Raw genomic sequence first — 22,651 nt, 5'->3', positions numbered from 1 at the left:
GATTTGTGTTTTAACCGAAACTCTTCTTCGACCAGGGTCCCTTTCCGTTTGGAGTTCCATAAACTCCTGAGAAATCGTCTGTTCTCATAGGGATCCTCTTTTCCTAGTGAAAATTGGGTGCTTGACCCTATGGGCTCTTTGGCACGAATGCAATTTTATATTAAAATTGTGGTAATTTCTTTTTTTCTTCTTTTTGAATTACCATGTAAGAAATGTATACGGCGTAGACGTGTACGGTTCTGCACAAAAAGAGAGTGAAATGCGTTAACCGACAGTATTGAAGCTTCCAGGCTTCCCGTTCTTCCTCTTCTTTCTTCGTCTTGGGACAGCAACGTTGGCCGCAAGACGTTTTGGAAGTATGAGGGCGCAGATGGGATTGTGTTTAATGAAGTTTGGCCCGAGTTGCACCTGCCACTTTCGAGGTATCTCGGACCAACGGCCGTTACACTGCCTCGAGCACACTTTAAGAAATTGGCGGGAATCTTGTTCCCATGCATCTTTGAAATTTAACGATTTCTTTCTAGTTTCATTATCAGCTGCAATTCCACACCTTTGTTTTATCTATTTATCAATCATCATGCTGTCACTTTAATAATCAATGTGGCTAATTTATTTTACCTTCAGAAATTTATACAATTTATACGGTTTAAAGAATAGAAAAGACCAATCGATCGTTACAAGATCGAATTCTATTTTTATATGGAACTAGTGCCTCCCCAAATGCGTCGCTTTTTCTTCCGTCCAACGGATGTGTCCTTCCTGTTTCTTGTTGGACCGAAGAAACACGAGAACTCGTCTAATGTCAGATCGACGGAAGTTCAGTCAACGATTTAATTGCCATCGACATCTGGCTGTAACGTGACATTCAATAACCGCATCGTGTACGTTGCGTCTTATAAATATCTCCAGTAAAGGGGGAATTGAAAAATTAAGAAAAAAAAAAAAAAAATACAGTAGAATTTCAATACAATTTGGGACACGCCGATCGCAGTTTTAAGGACAAATTGCATACTACGATTAATGAATTTTTATTGCTTTGTTATTCGCCTGCTGTATGATACGCAGGATCTGACTTTTTGAAAATAGTAGCAGCCTCGAGGGCTGCCATTCGTCAAGCAACGTGAAAGGTTCTGCTCCTGTTTGCGGCGATTTAATTACCCTCGGCATCTGGCGATCCTGCGTTTCCTGGCCCAGCTTCTTCTCTTTTTTTCTTCCCTTCTCCCTCTCTTTCATCCACCCACGAGCCCTAACCGCTAACGTAACCGCACGTTCAAAAAAATACACCGATAAAATTCGAAACTTTTCAACAACGAAAATTGATCAGATCATTTTGTAATTTTTACAAAAAACGATTGCTCAAAGTTGCTTAATATTACCATTATTTTTCTCAACCCCTATACCAATAACTTGACACACTTTCATGGCATTTAAAACGTATAATGATATTCAGCACGAAACGGAACAGGTGTCAGCCATCGATAAAGTGTTAAAAAATCGCAAAATGCGGAATGTATGCCGAACAACACGATGTATAAGGGCTCTGTTTCTAAGGGGAACAGCTGTTCCACCCCCTCCGGGGCGTCTTTCGAGAGATCTACTGGTATTCAGTCTATCTGAAGAAACTATCATGCGGAGGAGGTTTCGAGAGGGCACCGGTGAAGGTAGGTACGACCAGCTGGATAGGCAAGAACTTGAAAAACTTTCCGTCACGCCTTCCTTCCAGTATTGTTCCTATCTAATGCTGCTCTATTTTTCCCCAAAAAACTCTCCATACACGGGCAAATTTTTGTTTCCGCCATGTCGTGGTAAAATATTCTCGTTCACTTTGAATTTCAAACTTACGATGGGGTCCACGGAGGGCAAAGGGTTAACGGAGTACGCCTGAATGTGCATTTATCAAGTGATGGTCTCACTTTCGCACGAAAAGTTAATTTAGGGTGGTGAACGAACGAGAGACGAACATCCTGTGTTAAATGTTCTCGCTGCTCCCCTTCTGTCTCTTCATTTAGTTACACGCTTTTCTGTCACGAATAAAGTAGATCAATTACTCACAATCATTCTCATAAAATATATTAAATCATCCCAACAGTTTGCGTCGTCGCAAGACATTTTTTACGGTATAATTTTTTTAAAAATTGTTTTTCACCCTTTTCTACAGACGATCCAAGGGTTTTATACAGATAAGTGTCTTGAAACTTTTTAAAACAGTAGTGTAAATCATTCGTCCTAGCACGAGCAACGTCAACAGCATTTTTCCTTCGACGGTTTATCCTTCCTCGTTGGCGTGTGCCTGAATTTATGTTGACGTCGAAATTCCAAAATTTCAAGAGCATCTGCATCCCAAACAGCTGGTGCTACGCCACCCCCTTCGTCACTTATCCTCTCGGTCGCCTGTGGACGTGGCCGATCCACAAACAAGAAATTTCCATCTGGCAAAGGAAGCTGGACTTTAACGAGAAAGGAGGCTTTCCTAAAGCCAGGTAGACGAGTGAGAAAGGATTGCGATCGAGAAGGAGCATTTATCAAAAATCTATAGAAAAATCTGTCCGGTTGTGGATCACTAGGGAGACGGGACGAAGAAGGACATCGCGGCTCGTGGCCAGGCAGATGAGCAAACGTGTTGGAATAGATCGAATTTCCTTGTAAAGGCGCACTTACATGCGGAACCCACGCCGGGGATTCTGTTTGTTTTCGGCTTCCTTGACGAGCGAACGTGCACGTGGAAAGGCGGCTTTGTTTTCTTACGTGCTCTACAGGATACCTGAGTGCACAGGTGATTGCGAACACGTCCTCCTTTGTTCGATCTTTCTCCCTCTTCTTCTTCTCTTCATCCACGGATACTTTGAGTTTGATAATATTTTGAAAAATCTTCCGTATATACGATAAGCAACACTGATCGCGCCCATGGAATATATAAAAGAAGAAGCTATCCTTTGAACAAAAGTGTCTTTTCCTTTCTTTCGATTCAAGCACATGCCGCCAGCTGTTCGGTCAACGGTTAAAGGATTGAGTCTGGAATTTTCAAATTCCATTATTCGCGATTTCTATGTCCGTACACGCGAGACAGCTGTTGATCACTTTTCCTTCGATCTCATCAATTCGTGCATCTTTGACGTAGCTGTGATTTATAAATTGAAATTGATCACCGAAACGGTATACCTTCTATCGCGGTTTGTTCGTTGAACAGGAACAAAAATTCGGCCAGCTTGACTAGCCATTTAAACGTATTATCTATTAGAGAGTTCAGAAGCGTGGAAAATGATCGGGCCATAATCGTCTTGGTTTCAAGGTATTAAAGGTCGACGGTATTAACTACATCCTGACGCAGAACCCCTGCGGATCGGTTTCTCTCTAATTTTCGACCACGCACTGACGTCAATGCGTTCCCCGTGTGTTCCGGTCTGGCTGCTCGGGACCGGAAGCAACGGACTCGTTGGGGAGCGCGGAGCCTTCAAACTGAAAATCCCCCACGGATATCGATGTTCCCGCGTTTAAACGACCAAAGGAAGCAAACATTTCCTAAAGGATCGAACGTTTACAGAGCTGGAAACTGATATTGAAAAGACGTCACCTGCGTGTACAGTCCATTGTTTTTTAATGAAATTGATGGCAAAATTAAAATTTTCACACGGTTCAAATTGTCGTGGAATACAAAGGTAATGATTAAGACATGCAGCGAGCATGATGTCCTCCTAATTGCACGATCATCTCGCGATAAAAATGGATACGTTGCATGTCCAGACTCTGAATTGTTGCAAGAAATCTGCTAAAGCAATCACAGAGCTCGGTAATAATCGTTACGCCGGCTGACCATCGTGATCACGATGTTCACCTGTCCATGGTTTTACTCACACACGTGAGCTGCCGTGCCCGCATGATCGACGATATACGGTGTTTTTTTGAGCTCGCTTTCTGTAACGGTCGAATTTACCCCCATCGCTTGGAAACCGTGATACAAACGAAACACGTTCGAGTCCTTGAGTCGGGATCGATCTACTTACTGAGTACTCCCTACTCCTTTTCACCATCGTAATTGCAACATTGCACTTCTTAATTGATCGTGCGAATAATTTTTCCAATTCCCGAAGAACGCTTAATGACACCCGAATACGATTAACGAACATATTTTCACACGAATGATTTAATACCAGCCAAATTGGTAACTCTTTAAATTAGGGTGATTTTTGAAATTTGATATACCTTATTTAGAATAATATTTAGCAAAATAAAAAAAAAAAAACAAAAAAAAACAAGTCGCGCCAACCGGGACCCAGTGGGGTATCAAAGGCGAGACCTTGTGCCAAAATAAAATGTTGACCTTGAATGATTTTGCTGGCTGACATTCACAATACCCCATAGAAAACACGAACCCCTATCCTGTTGCATATCGTAATACAATGTACGTTTCGAATACCATGATCTGGTATGCTAAAGTAAGACGTCTGTTAAAAGGGAAATTCCGATGGCGCGGAGTTTTAAATACGGTCATGACTTAACTGCGTCGCGAACATTGTTGCAAAAAAAAATACCTGTTCGCGAAAGGAAAAGGAATTGCAACGTGGCGACGGACAATTTTCAACGCGAAACTCGTTCTTCCGTTGCCGCTCCCTCCTGTCTGGTCCACCTGCTCTCGAACGATCGTTCTTTTTTCTCTTTCTTTTCGTCGCAGAACACCGGACTTCCCGCGAAAATACATTCAAAGATTAAACGCCTCCCGAATCTGTGAGTCAATAATTGGAAATAATTGCGATACCCGACACCTGTAACCTTTCAAAGATGTTCCTTTCGATTGATCCCTCTACCGAACTTACAAGAAGATTCCAGCACGGTTGCGCCCCGTGCAACAATCATCCCTATCCCCTAAAATAATGATTACATAGGAATAATATCCATCAAAAATCGTTCTATTCCAGACCCAAGTGTATAAAGAATTGGGATAAGGAAAAGTCGGAAATGATTTTTCGAAAGAAGAAAGCGCGGCGTATTCGAACAGAGAAGAGTAGCAATCGCGATCGTGATCGCTCTATACGACGTGCTACTTAGAAAAAAATAAAAGGTAAGCTTTATGGCGCGAGTTTCTTCCCTTCTCTGACGAAAATCGTTTAGCATAATCCGTTGGACGGTTCGAGGAACTAAAGTGCGACAGGGACGAAGAAACGAGAGGCGAAACGTGGTCGGTAAGTTAAAAGAGGTTAGAATCCATTGGTGTAAAAGAGACAACGATACGATAAGTGCGCGCCATTTTTACTGCGCATCCACGTTGGCGCGCCAATCAGATTTGAACTCGAGGAGGTTGATGGTGGGGTAGGGAACCTCGTGGCTTCGGTAAACGGCGGACTCGCAGCAAGCTTCGTCGTCGTGCAGTATCGAACAGAACGAGTCTGGCCGTCGAACGGTGAGGACCAGCCTACCTAGTTTAGTTTCTGTGCCTTTGTGAGATAGAACGTCGACATTTGGAGAAAAGCTGACAGAAAAGTTGAAAAAAATCGATCGGAGTGTCCTCCAGACCACTTGCGGAGGGTCCCTGTGCACCAGGAAGCGAAGAAAACGAAGCGTCAAGCCTTTCCTACCGTTGACTACAGCGTTTCTTCAAGAAGCGATTAGAAAATTGTTCGGCCACTTGAAGTATTCCAAAGAACAATCCGAAACATAATCGATCGAGCCGATTTCTCTGATCTGCATTAATTGTCTCGATATTATTGAAACATAAGAAGTTTTCGAGATGCTGGCAGCTTCGATCTGTCGCGAAGTTCACTTCACAGTGTTGTCCAGCACGACTATGGCCTCGCGCGTACCACGTTGCTTATTCGGTAAGCCGAATTCAAGGGAAACCGTGGAAATGCTACAAGAGGCACTAGACGCGGAAAGGAGCAAATTCGCTAAACGATGGGGCGTCGATCCACGATCCGAGGACAAGGAGAACAATTATCAGAGAAAGTGCAACGACAAATACGAACAATCGCCTAAGAAACGGAGCAACCCATACTCCAGGCAGACTAATATTCACGGTAAGACCACAATTCTCGATAAACTTACTCGCTTCGTGACTAAACTTCACGTCGAAAATGTATGGTATTTCCCGTGGGGAGAGATAATGGAGCGTAGTGGTTTCTTGGATACACGTGATGCATCGAGTGTGACTCAGCACTACTTAGGAAATTTAGTACCATGGGAGTTCTCGAACTTGCCCATAAATGGTAACAACTTAAGAATATTATTCAAAGAAAATAGAAAATTGTAAATTAAACGGAATTAATGAAAATAATAATTATTTAAAAAATTTATTCATAGAACGTGGCTCGTAAAACGGAATGATTCGGATGAATCGAAATAAATTTGATAAACGTAGCGTGGCAGTCAGGAGTATCGTGTAGGTTTTTGGCGGGAAAGCGACAGGGTTCGGCGAGGAAAGGGAAGGTGTAGAGCGCATGCGCAGAGCCGGTCGCGTGGCTCCGACCTGTTTTCTTATAGTCTAGCCTCGCTCCTCCTCGCCTCCTTCCGTCTTCCCTCTTCCTACCGCATCAAGCTTCTGGTTTTACGCGGCTGTCCAGAAACTTTCGACCCTCCCGACCGACCACTATCGCTTTCCAAAATTACAAACCTAACATGGTAGTTGGACCCGCCCTTTCTCTCTCTCTCCCTCTCACTCAATCGGACTTCTCGTCTCGTCGCTCCGCTCGTCTATCTTAACGAAACGTTCTGCTCCAAGTTTGCTGGATCAATTCGCGCGAAAGCAGGGAGAAACAAGTTTCTCCGGTATATTTGTCGAAGCATCGACGTTAAAACGTTCGAATTGGTATGAATACGCGGGCGGCTTGCGACGAGGTAGAAAGGTATCTTAGATGTATCCTCGCAGGTCGTCCAGTGAATCACGGCGTATGACTCACTGGTGTGTTTGAAGACGGACGAAATATCCGAAGGGTCCTCTGACTCATCGAAGGGCTTCAGTTTTCGAGTCAGACGAACTTTGCGATCGCATTCCTCGAATTTCTTTGGGTCTAACGTGTCCTACCGACATCCGAGCTATACTTGCTACATAGATCCCAACGGTCGACCATTGCATCATTGGACATTGTATTTTATTGACCATGTGCATATTTTGGTGACGATCGTTTGGGAATAATAATGTAAAAAGTTTTCCTACGAAGATCTGTAGGAAAAGTCAACGAAACGAAGCAGTACCTACAAGCCCTTTTCGACTGGCACCTGTTTACCCCTAATACGAAACTAGGAAATCCACTCTTTTTCCCACGATTAAATCAAAGCCGCGAACACGCGAACCGACTGCGGGACCTTTGGAAGGTCGTATGCCACCTGTCGCAATAAGGGTACTTCTTCTCGATAGTACACCTTCTTCTACACCTGCCTATTTTATCGCACCAAGGATTTTTACGTTTTCAACATTTTTCAAACTGTACGTTAATCTTCCTAATATGAAAAAAACAAGAATTTCCAAGCTATACAAATAGAATTAAAATCGTTTGAACATCGTCGAGGATCTAGAGCCTCGATAGACCCTGAAAACCTTCCCGGTGCATTCGGAATAGAAAGAAGGTAGATTCAGGTTCTTCACGTGTGTTCTTTAAAGAATCGAAAATAGAGTGACCTCCTTTTAAGAAAACCTCGGTTGGAAATCCTTCGTTCGATTGAAAAACGCTGAAGAACGAACGAAGAGAGAAAGGTGGGTGGGTGTAGTTTCACGAGAGGAACCACGGACAAAGGTAATCTCGATCTTTGTTCCCGAATCTCGTTTCGAAACATATGGACAGGTAGAGGTTGGTCCACGTCTAGGCTAGGATATCTGGTAGTAGAGGCTAGGCGAGGAAACAGATGTTGACAGACAGAAATCCTCGACACGGAATTCAAGACGAGGGAAGAAAGCGGAGGACGTTGGTTAAGGTAGCTCGGTTTCGCGCGCCATATGGCGAACCAGTGCGAAAAAGGGAGAAGTCGAGAAAAAGGATCGTTGTGTCCTCGACATATGGTCGCAATCCTTCCTACGATTTGTTCAGACCTCTTTGCACTTGTCGTTATCGACCACGAAGGACCCTTGATTTTTTCAATCGGACCCTGAAGAATCAATTTGCAATCATAAAGCTAACGATCAAATTGAAAACCACTTCGTGTACACTTTGAGAAAAAAAGGGTGCGTTTTATAATTTACGACTTGGTTAAACCCTCAGACTCGCGAACAACTTAGTTTTATGGTTGATAATGATTTCTGTTTCACTCGATCTCTTTGGTCCTTTCAATCTGGATCGCTACTTTCAGTCTTGTTACAAACAAAAAAGGAAAGAAAGAAAAAGAAGCTGAACAATGTAAACAAGAAGTTGTCAGCGTGATACCATTAACGCGGAATCGCACCTGCCTGGTTGGAGAAAGGGACGAGAGATCGAGTAAAAAGGGAAACAGCAAGGGCGCTCAGGTGACTACCTGATCAAAAATAGGCTGTCCACAAGACGTTTTGTTCGTTCGTGGCTTTTGTTGTGGAAATTTTCCTGCTTCACGCGTGGTGTATTCCTCGTACACCGTTTGACCCTGCGTCGCAATAAACTGACCCTTCAAGATTCTGCGACAAAAGCTTCCCGATGATACTTTTTTGACACGCGAAAGATTACGCAACGAATTTTTCGAAAAATGAAAGCATCGATTTACAGTTAATTCAAATTTGTCTCGTTTCGTTTGTTACAGATTATTGGCGAGCTCGAAAGGTGTGCGACGTGAATAAAAAGCCTCTCGCGACGTCGATGGATGCCTCGAAGCAACAGAACGAAACCACGTCGAAAACAACGAAGCCAACTATGAAATCATCGAAGAAAGCGGCACAGAACTGAGGAAACAAATCTCACGGCTACTTCCTTATTCTGAATTCTGTATATTTATTTTCGTCGTTTGTAAATTATCGTCGACCAATGTCCTTCGTTAGAGCGTATCAATCGCTAATTGTTAACTATAATATTATTTTTTTGTACATATCGCATCAAATTAATTTATGGAGGTTTGGATGTGCTCACTGTTACGACGAGCAAACGTAGCAATCAATTTTACATTATTTTTCTAAAGAAAAGGTCGGATGCGACGTATATACACGTCGATAGGCAATAGGATAGTGATCTTCCACGAAATTATTTATTATTACAAAAGAGTATAGGAGTCGTTTCGAAGTACAGTGAGCCATCGAAAGCCTGAATCGATTGCTTCCTCTTGCGAAGCAACAATGCAGCACCTCCAAAGAATGATCGAATACGACAGGTGAAACTCCATGTTGTTTAGTCTCGTCTTCCGAGAGAGATTGGAGAAAGTCCTAATTGTATATCTGACCGTTTAGAATAATGAAAAAAAAGTCTAGTCATTTAGCTGTTTAAGTGGAAATTTAATAATAAACGACAGTGCTTTCATAACTATGTATTGTGTTCGATTATTGATACCCTGGCACACTTAGTTTTTCAAAAATTATTTGAGAAATAATAAAAACACTATAATATCAATGGAGAACGAAATTGTATCCTTGATAATTATTATGGGCCACATCGCACATCTGTCGAGGTCAATGCATTAACTAAAAGTTTCTATCTTTAGTCATTCGCTACGTTTAAGCGTTCGAAAGTCGATTGAAATAGTTGAAAATTAGACAGCTGAAAAATATGGAAAGCGTTTTCTAACGTACATTTTGTAACATCCACCTGGAATCGTTCCATGGTGGTCTGTGGCACACGTGGGGGGTGAACTTATAGGGTGAAAGAAAAAAATAATAATTTCAATGTGTTCGTTATTTCTCACAGTAAAAATAATTGAGAATTTACCATTATTTATACTGAAATTACTTGATGACAAAATATTTCAAAAAAAAAAGATAATAAGGTAGAGACAATAAAAGGGAGGCGGATTTTTTTCAGTACACCCTGTGTAAACGCGTGTCCAGGCATTTACTTATCTTTGAAGTGGCTCGAACATGGGGGTGGTTGAGCACGGTATATATACGGTTAATTATAATGCGTGATGCGCCACAGGGTCTTCTACCAAGGGGGGAATTGTACGAAGGGAAGCAGCTGGTTCATGGTTTTAATGGCTGTCATCCTAGCTGGTCATTTCGATAATGGTAACCAATACGGCTGCTGTTTGAATTCTGTATGTACAATTAAATATTCAATTTCAAGATTTACAGAGTGTAATTAATTCTCAACTGGCAATAAAAAGTTTTGAATCAAAAAGTACGATCAATTTTTTTATACCGAAGTCTTTGATTTTAACACAGAAGTCGAAATATTAATCATCATTTAGTTCTTAATGAGTGTGCGGAATATTAAGAGGGAAGTTTTGGGTTCCTGTCTCGGAGCTTCAGAGTATAATTGGAAACCTAAAACAGGACGTGATCTCATCGCGTTATTGTATCCAGGATCGTTAAGGACCTGGTCGTTGCGATATCCAATTACTCGAGAAAAGAGAGAAGTTTCGGGCGTAGAATAAAAAAAAAAAAAAAAAAAGAAAGAGAAGATGACAAAGAGTTACGGCACGTACGGAGCACATTATGAGGAAAAATTAAAAGAGCAAAGGTGACGACAACGCGGATGAAATTTGAACTTTTCAAAATTCACTCTGAATCATCCTCTCAAAACAAGTCTCATCATCGGTGCAGAGTTAATTGATCGAATTAATCGTGAAAGTAGTTTACGTTAAAATTACACCTGAACCCAATAAACTTCCGGTGGATCGGTTTTGATGGATCGTCGTTCGGTATGCCATCGATCAAACTTCTTTTCTTTCACGGAACTAAGATTAATCGATCACTTTTTATATGACGCGACGGTTGGTTCATTAACGGTCATTTAGAGCCGTTCCATTTTTATTTTCTCGCTTATCTCCATGTAATTCGTGATCAGAGGTTTTTGAAAAAAAATATATATATCTTCGATAATGCTTGCCAATTGCTGATATTATTTTATTAAATTAAATTTATTGCACGTCCCATGGCAATTAACACGTTAATTACTATTTCAGAATGACAAATATAGCATAACCGTTACGTCCAAAAAAAAATGCAAATTACCATTGAAGAATACTCGCAAGTAATAAATCATATCGAGTATCTATAAAAATGAAACAAGTTTGTTAAACATTTCAACCGTACATGTCTAGCCGACAAAAATTTAACCGACAAACACAAGAAGCATAATCAAAATAGCGATAAATCATGATGATCTAAGGGATCGAAAAAGGCAATGTCCGATTGAGAATCAGCGAATGATGACCAACAATGGCTTAACGAACTTACCAAGTGGCATTTCATTTTCCAACGGTAGCACTCCATTGCCCTCCATATTAACTAATACGGATACAAACTCTGTAAACACGGGTTGCAGAGGGGACTAACCGGCTGCTCTAATTAAAGGACATTCATATCGGACGGACCTTCGTCCTTTTAACCCTTTTTCATTGGGTTCGCGGAAACTGGTCCGGGTGACCGTTTGCCTGGACACGCGAGGATCATTTGTCATTTTTTACCCCTCCCATTTTTGAATATTCACTAAACATCAGAGTAAATTTACAAACAAGAAATATCACCACCTTTACTAACATCATTTCAAACATTCCTATTGTTAACTTAATTTTACTACATTTTTTTTTATTTCAATCGCGAATTAATACCGTTTAGTGGTACTTGAATGTGGTTACTTGAAATTTAGCAAGTATTCAGATGTACTTATGAACCAGCGTATGCTTCCCGAGCAGATGTCCCACGGTAACCTCTACTCCGATTGCGCTGATCGGTGGACCAAGACTTACCGCAAAAACTGACCAACCGTATTGAACCATCGACCATCGTCCTTCGGTCTATCTCTCACGGTGGGTCCATTGTGGGAATCTTTGTTACGAACTCGATTATTGCACCTGTCGTTGGCACGTTACTACGACTGATTAATTTTGAAAAAAATTCCTCAAAATAAATTGAAATCCTAATTACACTAGGGTCGTGAAAAAAGAAATATAAGAAAAAGAATTTTCGAAAAGGGGGATAGTCGATCGATTACTCGAATGGTACGGTGCACTCGAAACGTTGCAGTACAAAGGGAAGAAGGCTAACAGGCGTTGAACGAGCCGCGAGGCAGTTTCGAAGGCGGTGGTACGGAACGAGGGAAACACAAACGGACAACACTCGTTTTTTCGCTCTTTATATTCAGGCTGGAAGTGATTTCACGGTTCGAAGGACCTATCTTCGGCCTCCAGACAGGATCTAGGCGAGGCATCCTGCCAACGAATCCCCACCTTCGGAAACCTCGCCTCCTAGCAAAACGTTGTACTGCATGTTTCTTTCCTTTTTACCTTATTCTCTTACCTACATACGTCTGTTCATGGACAAGTTACACTCGTCGTGAATGGGACGAGTTTCTCAGGGCATCGATAAAGCTCGAGAAAATAAACACTTTGATCGCGGTATAAACACCGAGAATGATGAGTCAACAGAATTTAATTAGCCGTTAGAGCTACTAGTTTTACGCTACGACTGGAAATATTTAGGTCAAGCGAATCGGAATGAATGCAAAGTAGGAAATTAACGAAGGTGTTCTTAATCTCTAGAATAGAATGCCGTCAAAGTCGCTAATACGGTAGAAAATGGAAATCGATTAGAAAGTGATTTGTACATCGTACTTGCGACACGAACAGAACGATTAGCACTTAAAATTCAAAGACTGCTACGACCTCGAGGCGTTCTTCATTATCATTCCAAAGCAAGCCAGCTTCGCGTCAGTTTTCGGCTGCCCGCCCGAAAGTGCATCCACTTAGAGATAAGTGGTTGCAAAATGGTACGATTCGACTACGAGATACGAACGTTTTAAATTTATCGCGAAAACGGTCAGACGTTCTTGCGCCAGCTCTGTTAATGCATTCCGCGAGCTCTTAACCCTTTCGATACGAATGACGTATACGTATACGTTCCTTAAAAATAGAGAACGATATAGAAATAGCACTCCTTATCGAGCAGACTGAAAAAACATAAATGGTAAACTGGATGATTTTTTCGTCACCGAAGTTACAGTAGACCGGCTGTTTCTCGATATTTTCGATGTACTCCCTTCTTTTTCCGGAAATAGACTTCCTTTCTGTAGGTTAAACCCCGGCACACACATGTGCACGTAACACGTGCGTGTTAAGTTTCTGCGTATGGTCCATGCACAAGTAAGCCTCGACACGAGAGTACGAGAGGGATATACGTTGTTTCGCTTATAAATAGATACACGTAGATGGATGCAAGTTCGATGCACACAAGGCGCCTTAAAACGTGGAAGCGCTGCGGGCGTTCTGCACCTCGTAAAGTAGCCAAAGAAGCTTCAGTTATTGCGGTAAAGTTGCGCAGAACGGTACCCGTCGCGAAAAACGTTAAGATAACTGAGAAAATTCTCGTCGATACGCTGGCATCCAGAGAAAGGTCAGACAATATTCGAACGATATCTTGAATTCTTCGAACTCTTTGTTAATTATTTCATTCGATCGTTTTTCAAGCATTAATCGATGCTTTTATTAATTATTACGAAATGCTTGCTTATACAATAACATATTTGGTCTTTGATCAGCGATCACCCAACATTGCCACACCTTTCATTTTAAACCCAGGACTCGAGTACCGTTCACCCTCGCGATAGGAAACATCCCTTCGGACAGAATAGATGCCGGCGTGTTGCGGTCGTTCCTGCATCCGGTAACTCACGGTAAAGGAGCGTACTTGGTGACTAGCGTTTCATACGGGATTTAATAGTGTAACGTTACATCGTTGGTTTGGCCTTTCCTGTGCTCCTCGAGTTCACAAGCCGAGTCTTGGATTTCTCTTGCGTACGAAAGGCGAGGTTATTGTGCGAGGGTTTTAAATTCCGGACAGGTTGAATGCACCCACAGCGCCAGGGAGACACCTTTATTCTACAGATATATATTTTCACGAAAACAGTATCCAACGTGCCCTGTCATTGTCGGTAGAACAATACCTACGGGACCCTCGACAAATTTCCGAATTAAATTTCTTAATCGTGTTACAACGACGCGAGTATCCTTGAATTTTTCAGTACAGAAATATTAAACGAACCGACGTTAATATTTCAAATGGATAGATAAAATATTCGAACGTAGGCGCGTAAGGGATAGAAAGGGTTAACGGGTATCGTAAAATTCGCAAAGTTCACGACTCCTTACCGTGATGGAAAAGTGTTGTCGCTGAAGAGTGTCGTTTGTTAGGTGTCACGATACGTGGGCAGTGAATAACGTCACTGACCTGCCGCAAATGGACGAACGAGCCGCGAACACGAAATAAATAGTAGATAGAAATCCGCAGCTGTGTCCACGACCTACGTGAATCTATTTTCGTCCCTGAAATCGACAGAAAAGTCGAACACCCGCTTACATTCTACGCATAGTTTAACCTATTTTCACATCACCGTTTTATCGTGAATTTACAAACGAAACAACTTCCTAGCCATTCGATCTCCCATAAAAGAGTTAACTCTAAACTATATAAAATTACAGTCGATCGAAACACGTTTGTTCATTTTCTCGTCCCTTGTACAAGTTCTACGATCTCAGCCCTCCAATCCACAGAGTCATCCATAAAGGAAAAAAAAAGAGGAATAAATGCAACGAACCCTATCCATTCGAGGCCAGTCTGTTGGTGACACCCTTAAAATCACTCCCTCCTCGTATGTTCCCGGTGTGTCTGGGTAAAATCGTTACAGAGGGTTCACGTCTGATTCCAAACGTCCTCCAGAATGTTTCCTGTCGGACGTTTTCATCCTGACGAACGTTTCCAGGGGCGGAAAGTCGCAAGGAGAAAAGCTGGCGTCTCACGTGCGGCCAATCTGTCTCCTCGGCATCGTGTTGGGGCGGGACATTTATAGAAACCGAGTAGACAGACATGCCAGACAAAAAAGAATAACAAGAACGATGATTAAAAGAAATGGAAATCAGTGCAAATCTGTGGAATACGTTTAAAAAAAGTGAAAGCATTACAACTAGCTTCATTAGGATACAATCGATGCACTAATACTATTCTTCCAATCATTTCTGGCTGTTTAAATTATTAAACCGTGTCAAGGTGTCCCCCAACGTGTTCCGATAATTAAAATTCCATCGCATCGTTCGTTTCTGTTAAAATACAGGAAGCTAAGGATTTCAACCCCTGGTAGAAATCCGAAGCGGGAAGACAGTTTTGCCTTCCTTCCTTCCGTTCTTATATTCAAGAAACACTTTCTTTTATTCGAGTTTTCTGGTCGAACGAAGCGTGACCGAGGTGATTTCTTTTCGCGAGAATACATTTCAAGGTCCGTGGATACATGCAGGAAGCGACAGTTGGTACGAAAGATTTTTAGCATATGTCGAAATCCACACGTGCATCGACGATTGCTCCGAAAGAATGAATGAATATGCATTCCATTCATAGGAACCATTCTTGAAATCGTTGTTTGCAACGTTTTTTTCTCTTTCTGTAGTATTTCGTACATTGACCGTCATGATGGTCACCATTGATCAGCTCCACGAATTTAACTCTTCCAGTGACTTATTCAATTATTCTTCGATGTTTAATTACATTGATGTTGCGATAGATTTGAGGAAAATTTATTACATTGAAAGAAAGTACATTGGACAATCGATCAGAATAGAATTAAATTATCACCATTAGCACGTAAACAACATCTTCAAACATTAAACGCAATCCATTGTTTGATAATATTGAACAAGCTTGAAACGGTCTGACGATAAGGCACGATACGCTTCAACGATACTGAAAAAGCTTTGCAATTAATGCGACCGCGATAACGAACCCAGTCAAGGACATTGTCAAGGTAAATGCGGCACTTTTGATATCCGTAGATAATGTTAGTGCAGCAGTAATCCGTAAAGAGTTGCGAATCTACTTCACTCCTTAACCCTTTTGTTAGAGATAATGCACAGGTATGTAAATGTAGAATAATTCAAGAACTTGATGAGACTCCACTTTGAAACTTGCAAGCGAGGGAAGAAAGTTTATTTACGATAAGGTTATCCGTTTGGAACTAATTCGAACGGGAATTTCGAAGCTTAACGAGAAAAAGAAATATGCGTTTACAGTTGTTCTTCCTCTTTTTTTGGTTAGTAACGGTTCGGTACTCTAGCGTTAATATTAATCAGGCACGCTCGTCGAGCGAGACATGTTCATGCTAGTCACACGCGCGAAACGTTTAACTACACGTTGTGAACATTGCAAACTTTAACCTGGATGCTTTCCAAATGGTCAACTTCTATCTACGGATTGATCAAGAGTTTCTTTCTACGCGAATTTCGTCGTATTAACACTTCGCTTTAATACGTTCCCATACGTTTCACGATCGAACGAAACCAGGAAATTCTGCTGTAAGGTGAAGGAAAACTAAAAAGAAAACGCTGGAGAACCGAGTTGCTAGGTGAAGCTTGTTCTCAGCCATCACCTTTTTTGCGACCATCGCGTTGGAAGAATTCTCCGGAGAGTACCAAGTGTATCTCTATGTGAGAATTCCCTAGCATTCCATTTCCCGTCATTCTAGCTGCTATACTCTCGCAAGTGCACGCTAACATCTCGCTTTTTCTCCTCGATAAACATATTTTTCTTGATCGAAATAACCTTTTATCGATTATATAAATATTGATCGATCGCTGTGCAAGGATCAGTTTTATCGCCCGAGAACAATTCGATATGATATTTCAATGATATCGATGTGTCGAATTACAGTCATCGAATTACCTAAAGTTGCACTTGTCGATTCTTTGAAAATCGATATCAAATCATCATTCACTTTGAAGCTCCCGGGCTTCGATCGCTATTCACTTCCTATTGCGAGAAATAAAAGAACTAACAATAAAAAATGATTCAAAGAAGTCTCGTTATAGATGATTCATAAGTTGAAGATACGTAGGAAGAATTTTTTCCTTCACTTCTTTCCTCGTTTCCCTCGAACGTTATCTATTTGCGGAAGAGCGCGTCGTTTTCCATGGACGGATGTCATCAGCCGGAATAACAAGTGTTGCACTTGGTGATGAACGAGTGCACAATAAAGCATTTGGTTAATGGATATTCGCGCATGCGTCCATTGCTCTCAAGTAATAGGCTGCAAGCAAAATCTAGGCTAGTCAGCTGCACCTGGGATGCAAGTGACTATTCTAACTTTCTGCCAGTCGCGGTGTACGCGTTGCACCAGCCGCAACATTTCTGATTCTCTCTTTTATTACTGTACTTTTTATTTTATATTATTTATTTATTTATTTATTGAGTGAATGTGAATCGGTCGAAAAGACTCCCGTTTCACGTAACAGGTGATCAATTTAATAATTTATCCTTAGTTATAATTTATCGTTAGATTCCATATGGTATGATCAAACTACGCTGGAATTGCAATTGCGTTAATTACGCAAGGTGACAAGTGAGAAACTTAAATTGAAAAAAATGAAACGACGTGATGCGAATCGTTTCAGGTCTACTGGATGCAAGTAACGCGCAAGGGTTAATCGCAGGATGTGAAATGGCAAGAATGTAGACGTAGAGATACAATTGCACAGTTTGAAATATCGAAGTGTCGAATATCGATATCCGTGCGAATGCGCATTGTCCGGCTATCTCTGGTTGCAAGCTCGTGCGCGCGCACTAAAATACCCCCTCGTAGGTTACCGCGAGTCCACACCCCCGACGAAAACGATGCTATGCTATCGATCGCGTTGCTATTCCAGAGCCGAGGCAAGTTTTCGCCAGCTGACAGTGAAAAGCACGGGTTCGATATTGTCGCGAAAATGGAATTTCAATGTAATTATTATTGGTGAACGTGACAGTGATCAGTGATACCATTGAATTCGCGATTAATCAGCGAAGATATTCTTATCAAGCCAATTAAACGATGAAGGTGATCCCAAAGATGTGAGTGTTATCAGCCAGTTTAACCTATGCAATACTATGCATGGATTTTCAGTGTGAATTTCGACTCTCGCGTCGAGTGGACAGTAGATAGGCGAATTCGTTCACGATACGAATTAATTGAAATTTTTAGGAAGGTGATGGATATTGTTCTTGAACTTGAATGTTCAAAGTGTGATGTTCTTGTTTTATGTACATATGATTTAACACAGCTGTTGCAAGACAGATTTGTAATCAGAATCATTAACACGTTGACTGACCATGAATAATACGATTTGGAGTAATTTACAATTATCCTCTGATACCTTGTGTAATCAACTCTTGGCATCACGTATCACGAATTAAAAAAATTACAACGAATTCTGAATAACGTTAACATTACGTTAATTATGCAAGGTAGGAAGCGAGAAGCTTAAATGCACTGAGGTTACCTGTGACTCATGGTAGTCAACGTATTAATCCGGATTCGTGTGAACAAATTTGTAAGTCACTGTAATAATTAATTGGAGATTCTGCACGATTCATTGGATGGCAATTTCACTTTCGCGAAACATGTAACATGATTGGCGTGATAATTAACACCACAACAATCATATTGGAAGATGAAAGAGAAGGTGATCGTTATCGTTGGATGTGATATTCGAGCAGGTGCAACTGTTTCTTTGTCTTACACACCCATTGATTATCCACTTTGGCCAAAATTGTGCAACACTGCTCACATGAAATCGTGATTTGTAAAAATTTATAAGGTTCGATTGATGAGATAATAAACCGTGGAAAGTAAAATTAAAACGTTTGACGATTCTACTAAAAGGATTTGCGAGTAATTATCCTTAAAATGGTTGATTGACGCAACGCTACCTAATTGAATTAATACGTTCGCTGGGGGGTGAATGTGACACGAATCCGCGTCAGCCGAAGATCAATGACATCCGCGGTGTACGTGTTAAGCACAATTTCAACAATCATCCCAAGTTCATGTTTATGTTCTTTCCGACGCGTGTGATCTTGAAAAGGAATAACTTGCGGTTCTATTTTTGTTATTTTCACGCGTTCTACTTCTATGCTGTAACTTTGAGATCACTTATGAGACTGTTAAACGTGTTAAGTGAAAATTAGCACCTGCTCGTCTGCTCTGATAATTATTCCACGACGGTTGAGTAAGCTCGAGGTTTATTTGATAGTAGCGAAAGTTCTGATACGAAACCAGTTTGTGATCGTGTAAAGAAACAAATCGTCTGGTGACACAGCCTAGTACCGCTAACTTTTGCATCATGAAAACACCGTACAGTAGCCTTCTCAGTAGTCGTTGCAATTTCATTGGAAGCTCATCAAATACAGACCTATTTTACCAGAAACGAATCACAATTTGTCTGACAGATACGCGGAACAGTTTACAAGAAAGAAAGTGATCATTGGTATGTTTTCTCGAGTCATTCAACTTTGAATAGATCAGTGAGATACAATGATAACGAGAGTGATAGTTGATTATCAATCAACTTAGAGTTATTCAAAGAGGACCGTTACAAACATGTATACGTATTTATAGAATGCTCTGCAATAACTTCTCCCACTCCTGCCTTAAATTTTTACAACTAAATGACACTTTAAATCGAGACAAGTACCGTTTGACAGAACGGTGTCACATTTACGCGTTCGACAAAAGAAAGCGAGATCACAGGAGTATTGACAATTGAAGATTTGACAATATGAGTGAACGTTCATCTCCTTCATACGTGGAATAATAACTATTATCCGGTATGCGACCGTACGTTCATGCAGGAAGTGATATGCATTCCAATACATCCGTTCAACGGCACATTGGCCGAGAGTGCTACGGGTTTCTCTTTTGCTATCTCTCTTTCACTGGCATCCGAGCCTAGACTCGTGCACTCCATACTGCAACAACTCATTCAATGCATATCACATTGTTTACAAACCACAAAGCAGTACTATCTATACTCAACTGTGCGCGACACGTAGATGGTTAATCCTTTTGTTAAACGATAGATTTTGAAACAAAATTTAACGTATTTGATCTGAATTTATGAAGGGCCCGGCTCACGATACAGCACCCAAACGTCGAGATGCAAGAGGAAAGAAGGGGTCATTCGGCAAGAAGAAAACTGTTCCAAGAAGACGACGATAACGAGAGTAAATCAGGGCGAAACTCAGGTGTCGAGGACAACATCGCGAATTGTTTCTACGAGGAGGCTCGAAAAAATCGCGAAAATGTGCGTAATAAACTAAGAACATTATTTATCTTAACCCATTCCATTTGAATATCGTTTGTTTTTCGTTTGTACACAGGCTAAAGAAAGGTGGAACTTTGATTTTGAAAAGGAAGAACCCCTACCTGGTCGTTACGTGTGGGTGAAGCTTGACGAACACGGAAATGAAATCGGTGCACCTTTAGACTCGAGCAATCGGGTAGAAAATTTGCGAACGATGCAGGAAGAGGATACGCAGGATGACGACGTAACAATGGAGGAACACTTGGACGACAGAGATGGCGAAAACATGACTGACAGTACGTGAAACAAGTTACGTGACATCCTTTGTCGTAAGAAAAAAAAACGAGAATTTACTCATTCGATTGAAGCAAAAAAGACGTTTTAGTGAAATTGCCTTTGCAAGTCAGGAATCGTGAACTTTGAATAGAAAAGAAAACTTTACTTATTCAAAGGTTTATTAATTAGCCTGTTAGTTAAATAAAGTCGTTAATTGAAGATATTAATTAGACTTCTAGTCAGACTGGGCATTATCGAATGTCCGCAACGCTAGTAAACCAAAGTAACCATGTTTTTATTTTTAAATATAAAGCAACGAGAAATTATTCATTTTTAATGGCAATTCGATAATCTATAAATCGTGATATTTGTTTACGTATTATTTATATTAGTTTTGTACAATTTTTACACGATTATTTAACTTGATAACGTATATATTAATGTATTTATTCGAACAGTGTGCAATACGCGCGATTAGCTAACGAATGATATTATGATGTGAATAAATTATACAAGGTGACTTTGTACTTCATCATTTTTTCTTCTTTTTTATGAACGAACGAAGTAATATATTTATCTATAAATTTATAAATCAACGCCTGATGTTACTTTCTTTCACCCCTGGTTTACTTCGATAAAATAAAACAGCTGCAATTACAAGATTCATACAGACCAATTGGATACTCTCGAGCATATGGCTCGAGAATGTACGACCTAATTTCTAGGCACGAGAATGACGCATCTGTTGAATGCATCTTATAAGACGAAGTAAATACATATTTCACTCGGTACAGAATGACTCCGCACACGTATCCCAAAAAATTACGGAATTAAAAATAAGAATTAACGCGTTCATTAATGTGACACGATGAATTCGATATAACCGAATAATTAATACGAAGGAAGATTCAATTATGAACAGAATTCCATCAAAAGACCTTTTACTTTCTTTTTACTCTCTACTGAAATCAAAACCAATCTCGCCCGATTCCACGAGTATCACGATTTCTTAAAATTAATCTCGAGTTCTCGTGAGAAGGCAGCTCATGCACCTGGCATCGCTTCTTAAGAATCTTTGATTTGTCTTATTTTTATTTTTCTCTTTCTTCGCGTTGCTCGCATTATGGAAGCTGGTCACGGCGCTGGTGGTGTACCCCATTGCCAGAAATTGCACTTCCGTTCCGCGAATTCCCACGGAAGTGGGCACAATCGCGACTACGACAAAAGATATTTGCCGTACACTGTGCACCAGCTTCATTGTTCCACGGTACCATTGAACCTTCCCAACTTGACGAACTTTCTTTATCAATAAACGTCGCTAATGAACGATTCTTTGTTATCTTTTGTTTTTGTTTTCCTTTCAACGAAAGGCTTAAGAATACAAGTGTCAAGAATGTAAATGAATCGTGGCATAAACTTTCAGGATGATCTAACGATAACCTCGATCTCGACCACCTTGAGCTCGACTAAAAGACCGACTTGTCATTGCATTTTCGTTATATAGTGTCATGCACGCGACGAGATAGCATAAACCCGACGATAAACACGGATTTGATAGCGAAAATTCTACTTACGATGAAACAGGTGACTGTGGTCTTTGGTAAACACGTGGACGCAGATGTAGCCACGCGTCTTCCGGCCGTCTCTCCTATTCAGGTTGTATAAACACGGGTTTCCTTGATAAATAATCTAGGACTGCTCACCGTCGAGTAGATCCAACCAAGGGGGGCGAGAAGACGTTATGATAGAAGGAAACGGTGTTTATTTTCTATCCTTCGTCCACCACACGCTATGAGAGAACACCTGTGGAACGAAATACCTTGTTAAACGGGTACTACACCTAACCGCAGATGAAAGAGAGACGACGGCACAGTCTCTGCAAAAAGGATTGTTTTACGCGACTCATTCGCTCGTTCTCCCCTTCATTGAGATGCATCCGGTGCCACCCTCACCACTTCCTGAATATTGCGTGGGATTTTCATTTCCCACAACACGTTTCGTCCACACCTCTCATGAGAAGCTATTCCTATGCTTCATCGTTTTCTAATTCGTAATCGCTCAAATCATTTACGAGCCGTTACGTTTATTATTTTTACATTATTACGTTGGATCTATTATCCATAATTTCTAAATAAAAAATAGCATTGGTATATTCTATGTTAATCTTAGGTAGTTTAATTAAGAGAAGCTACTGTAGATAAAACTGTTTCTACGAATCTATCGAATTCAAACGTTTAAAATT

The 22,651-nt window shown here is 40.9% G+C and overlaps 2 protein-coding genes across 2 annotated transcripts; both read left to right on the top strand.

Moving 5' to 3' along the window:
• Nucleotides 1–5,349: 5,349 nt before the first annotated feature.
• On the top strand, nucleotides 5,350–9,404 carry LOC114872781. Its single transcript, XM_029180373.2, has 2 exons — nucleotides 5,350–6,008; nucleotides 8,692–9,404. Exons 1-2 carry the CDS (start codon nucleotides 5,723–5,725, stop codon nucleotides 8,832–8,834), a joined length of 429 nt encoding a protein of 142 aa, XP_029036206.1. The 5' UTR covers nucleotides 5,350–5,722; the 3' UTR covers nucleotides 8,835–9,404.
• A 7,911-nt stretch (nucleotides 9,405–17,315) lies between these two features.
• On the top strand, nucleotides 17,316–20,929 carry LOC114872802. The gene is made up of 3 exons (XM_029180407.2): nucleotides 17,316–17,902; nucleotides 19,953–20,133; nucleotides 20,210–20,929. The coding sequence occupies exons 1-3, from the start codon at nucleotides 17,883–17,885 to the stop codon at nucleotides 20,435–20,437; spliced, it is 429 nt and encodes a 142-aa protein (XP_029036240.2). The 5' UTR covers nucleotides 17,316–17,882; the 3' UTR covers nucleotides 20,438–20,929.
• The last annotated feature ends 1,722 nt before the right edge of the window (nucleotides 20,930–22,651 follow it).

The sequence above is a fragment of the Osmia bicornis genome, chromosome 1, assembly GCF_907164935.1.
Source record: "Osmia bicornis bicornis chromosome 1, iOsmBic2.1, whole genome shotgun sequence".
NCBI lineage: Eukaryota > Metazoa > Arthropoda > Insecta > Hymenoptera > Megachilidae > Osmia > Osmia bicornis.
This window is presented reverse-complemented; position numbering and strand designations above follow the sequence as displayed.

Excerpts from the sequence above, each read along its gene's own strand:
- LOC114872781 (XM_029180373.2), top strand. The coding sequence starts at position 5,723 with ATGCTGGCAGCTTCGATCTGTCGCGAAGTTCACTTCACAGTGTTGTCC. Across the intron at positions 6,009-8,691 it reads CAGGCAGACTAATATTCACG|ATTATTGGCGAGCTCGAAAG; the intron begins GTAAGACCACAA and ends CGTTTGTTACAG.
- LOC114872802 (XM_029180407.2), top strand. The coding sequence starts at position 17,883 with ATGAAGGTGATCCCAAAGAT. Across the intron at positions 17,903-19,952 it reads ATGAAGGTGATCCCAAAGAT|GGCCCGGCTCACGATACAGC; the intron begins GTGAGTGTTATC and ends GAATTTATGAAG. Across the intron at positions 20,134-20,209 it reads CTCGAAAAAATCGCGAAAAT|GCTAAAGAAAGGTGGAACTT; the intron begins GTGCGTAATAAA and ends GTTTGTACACAG.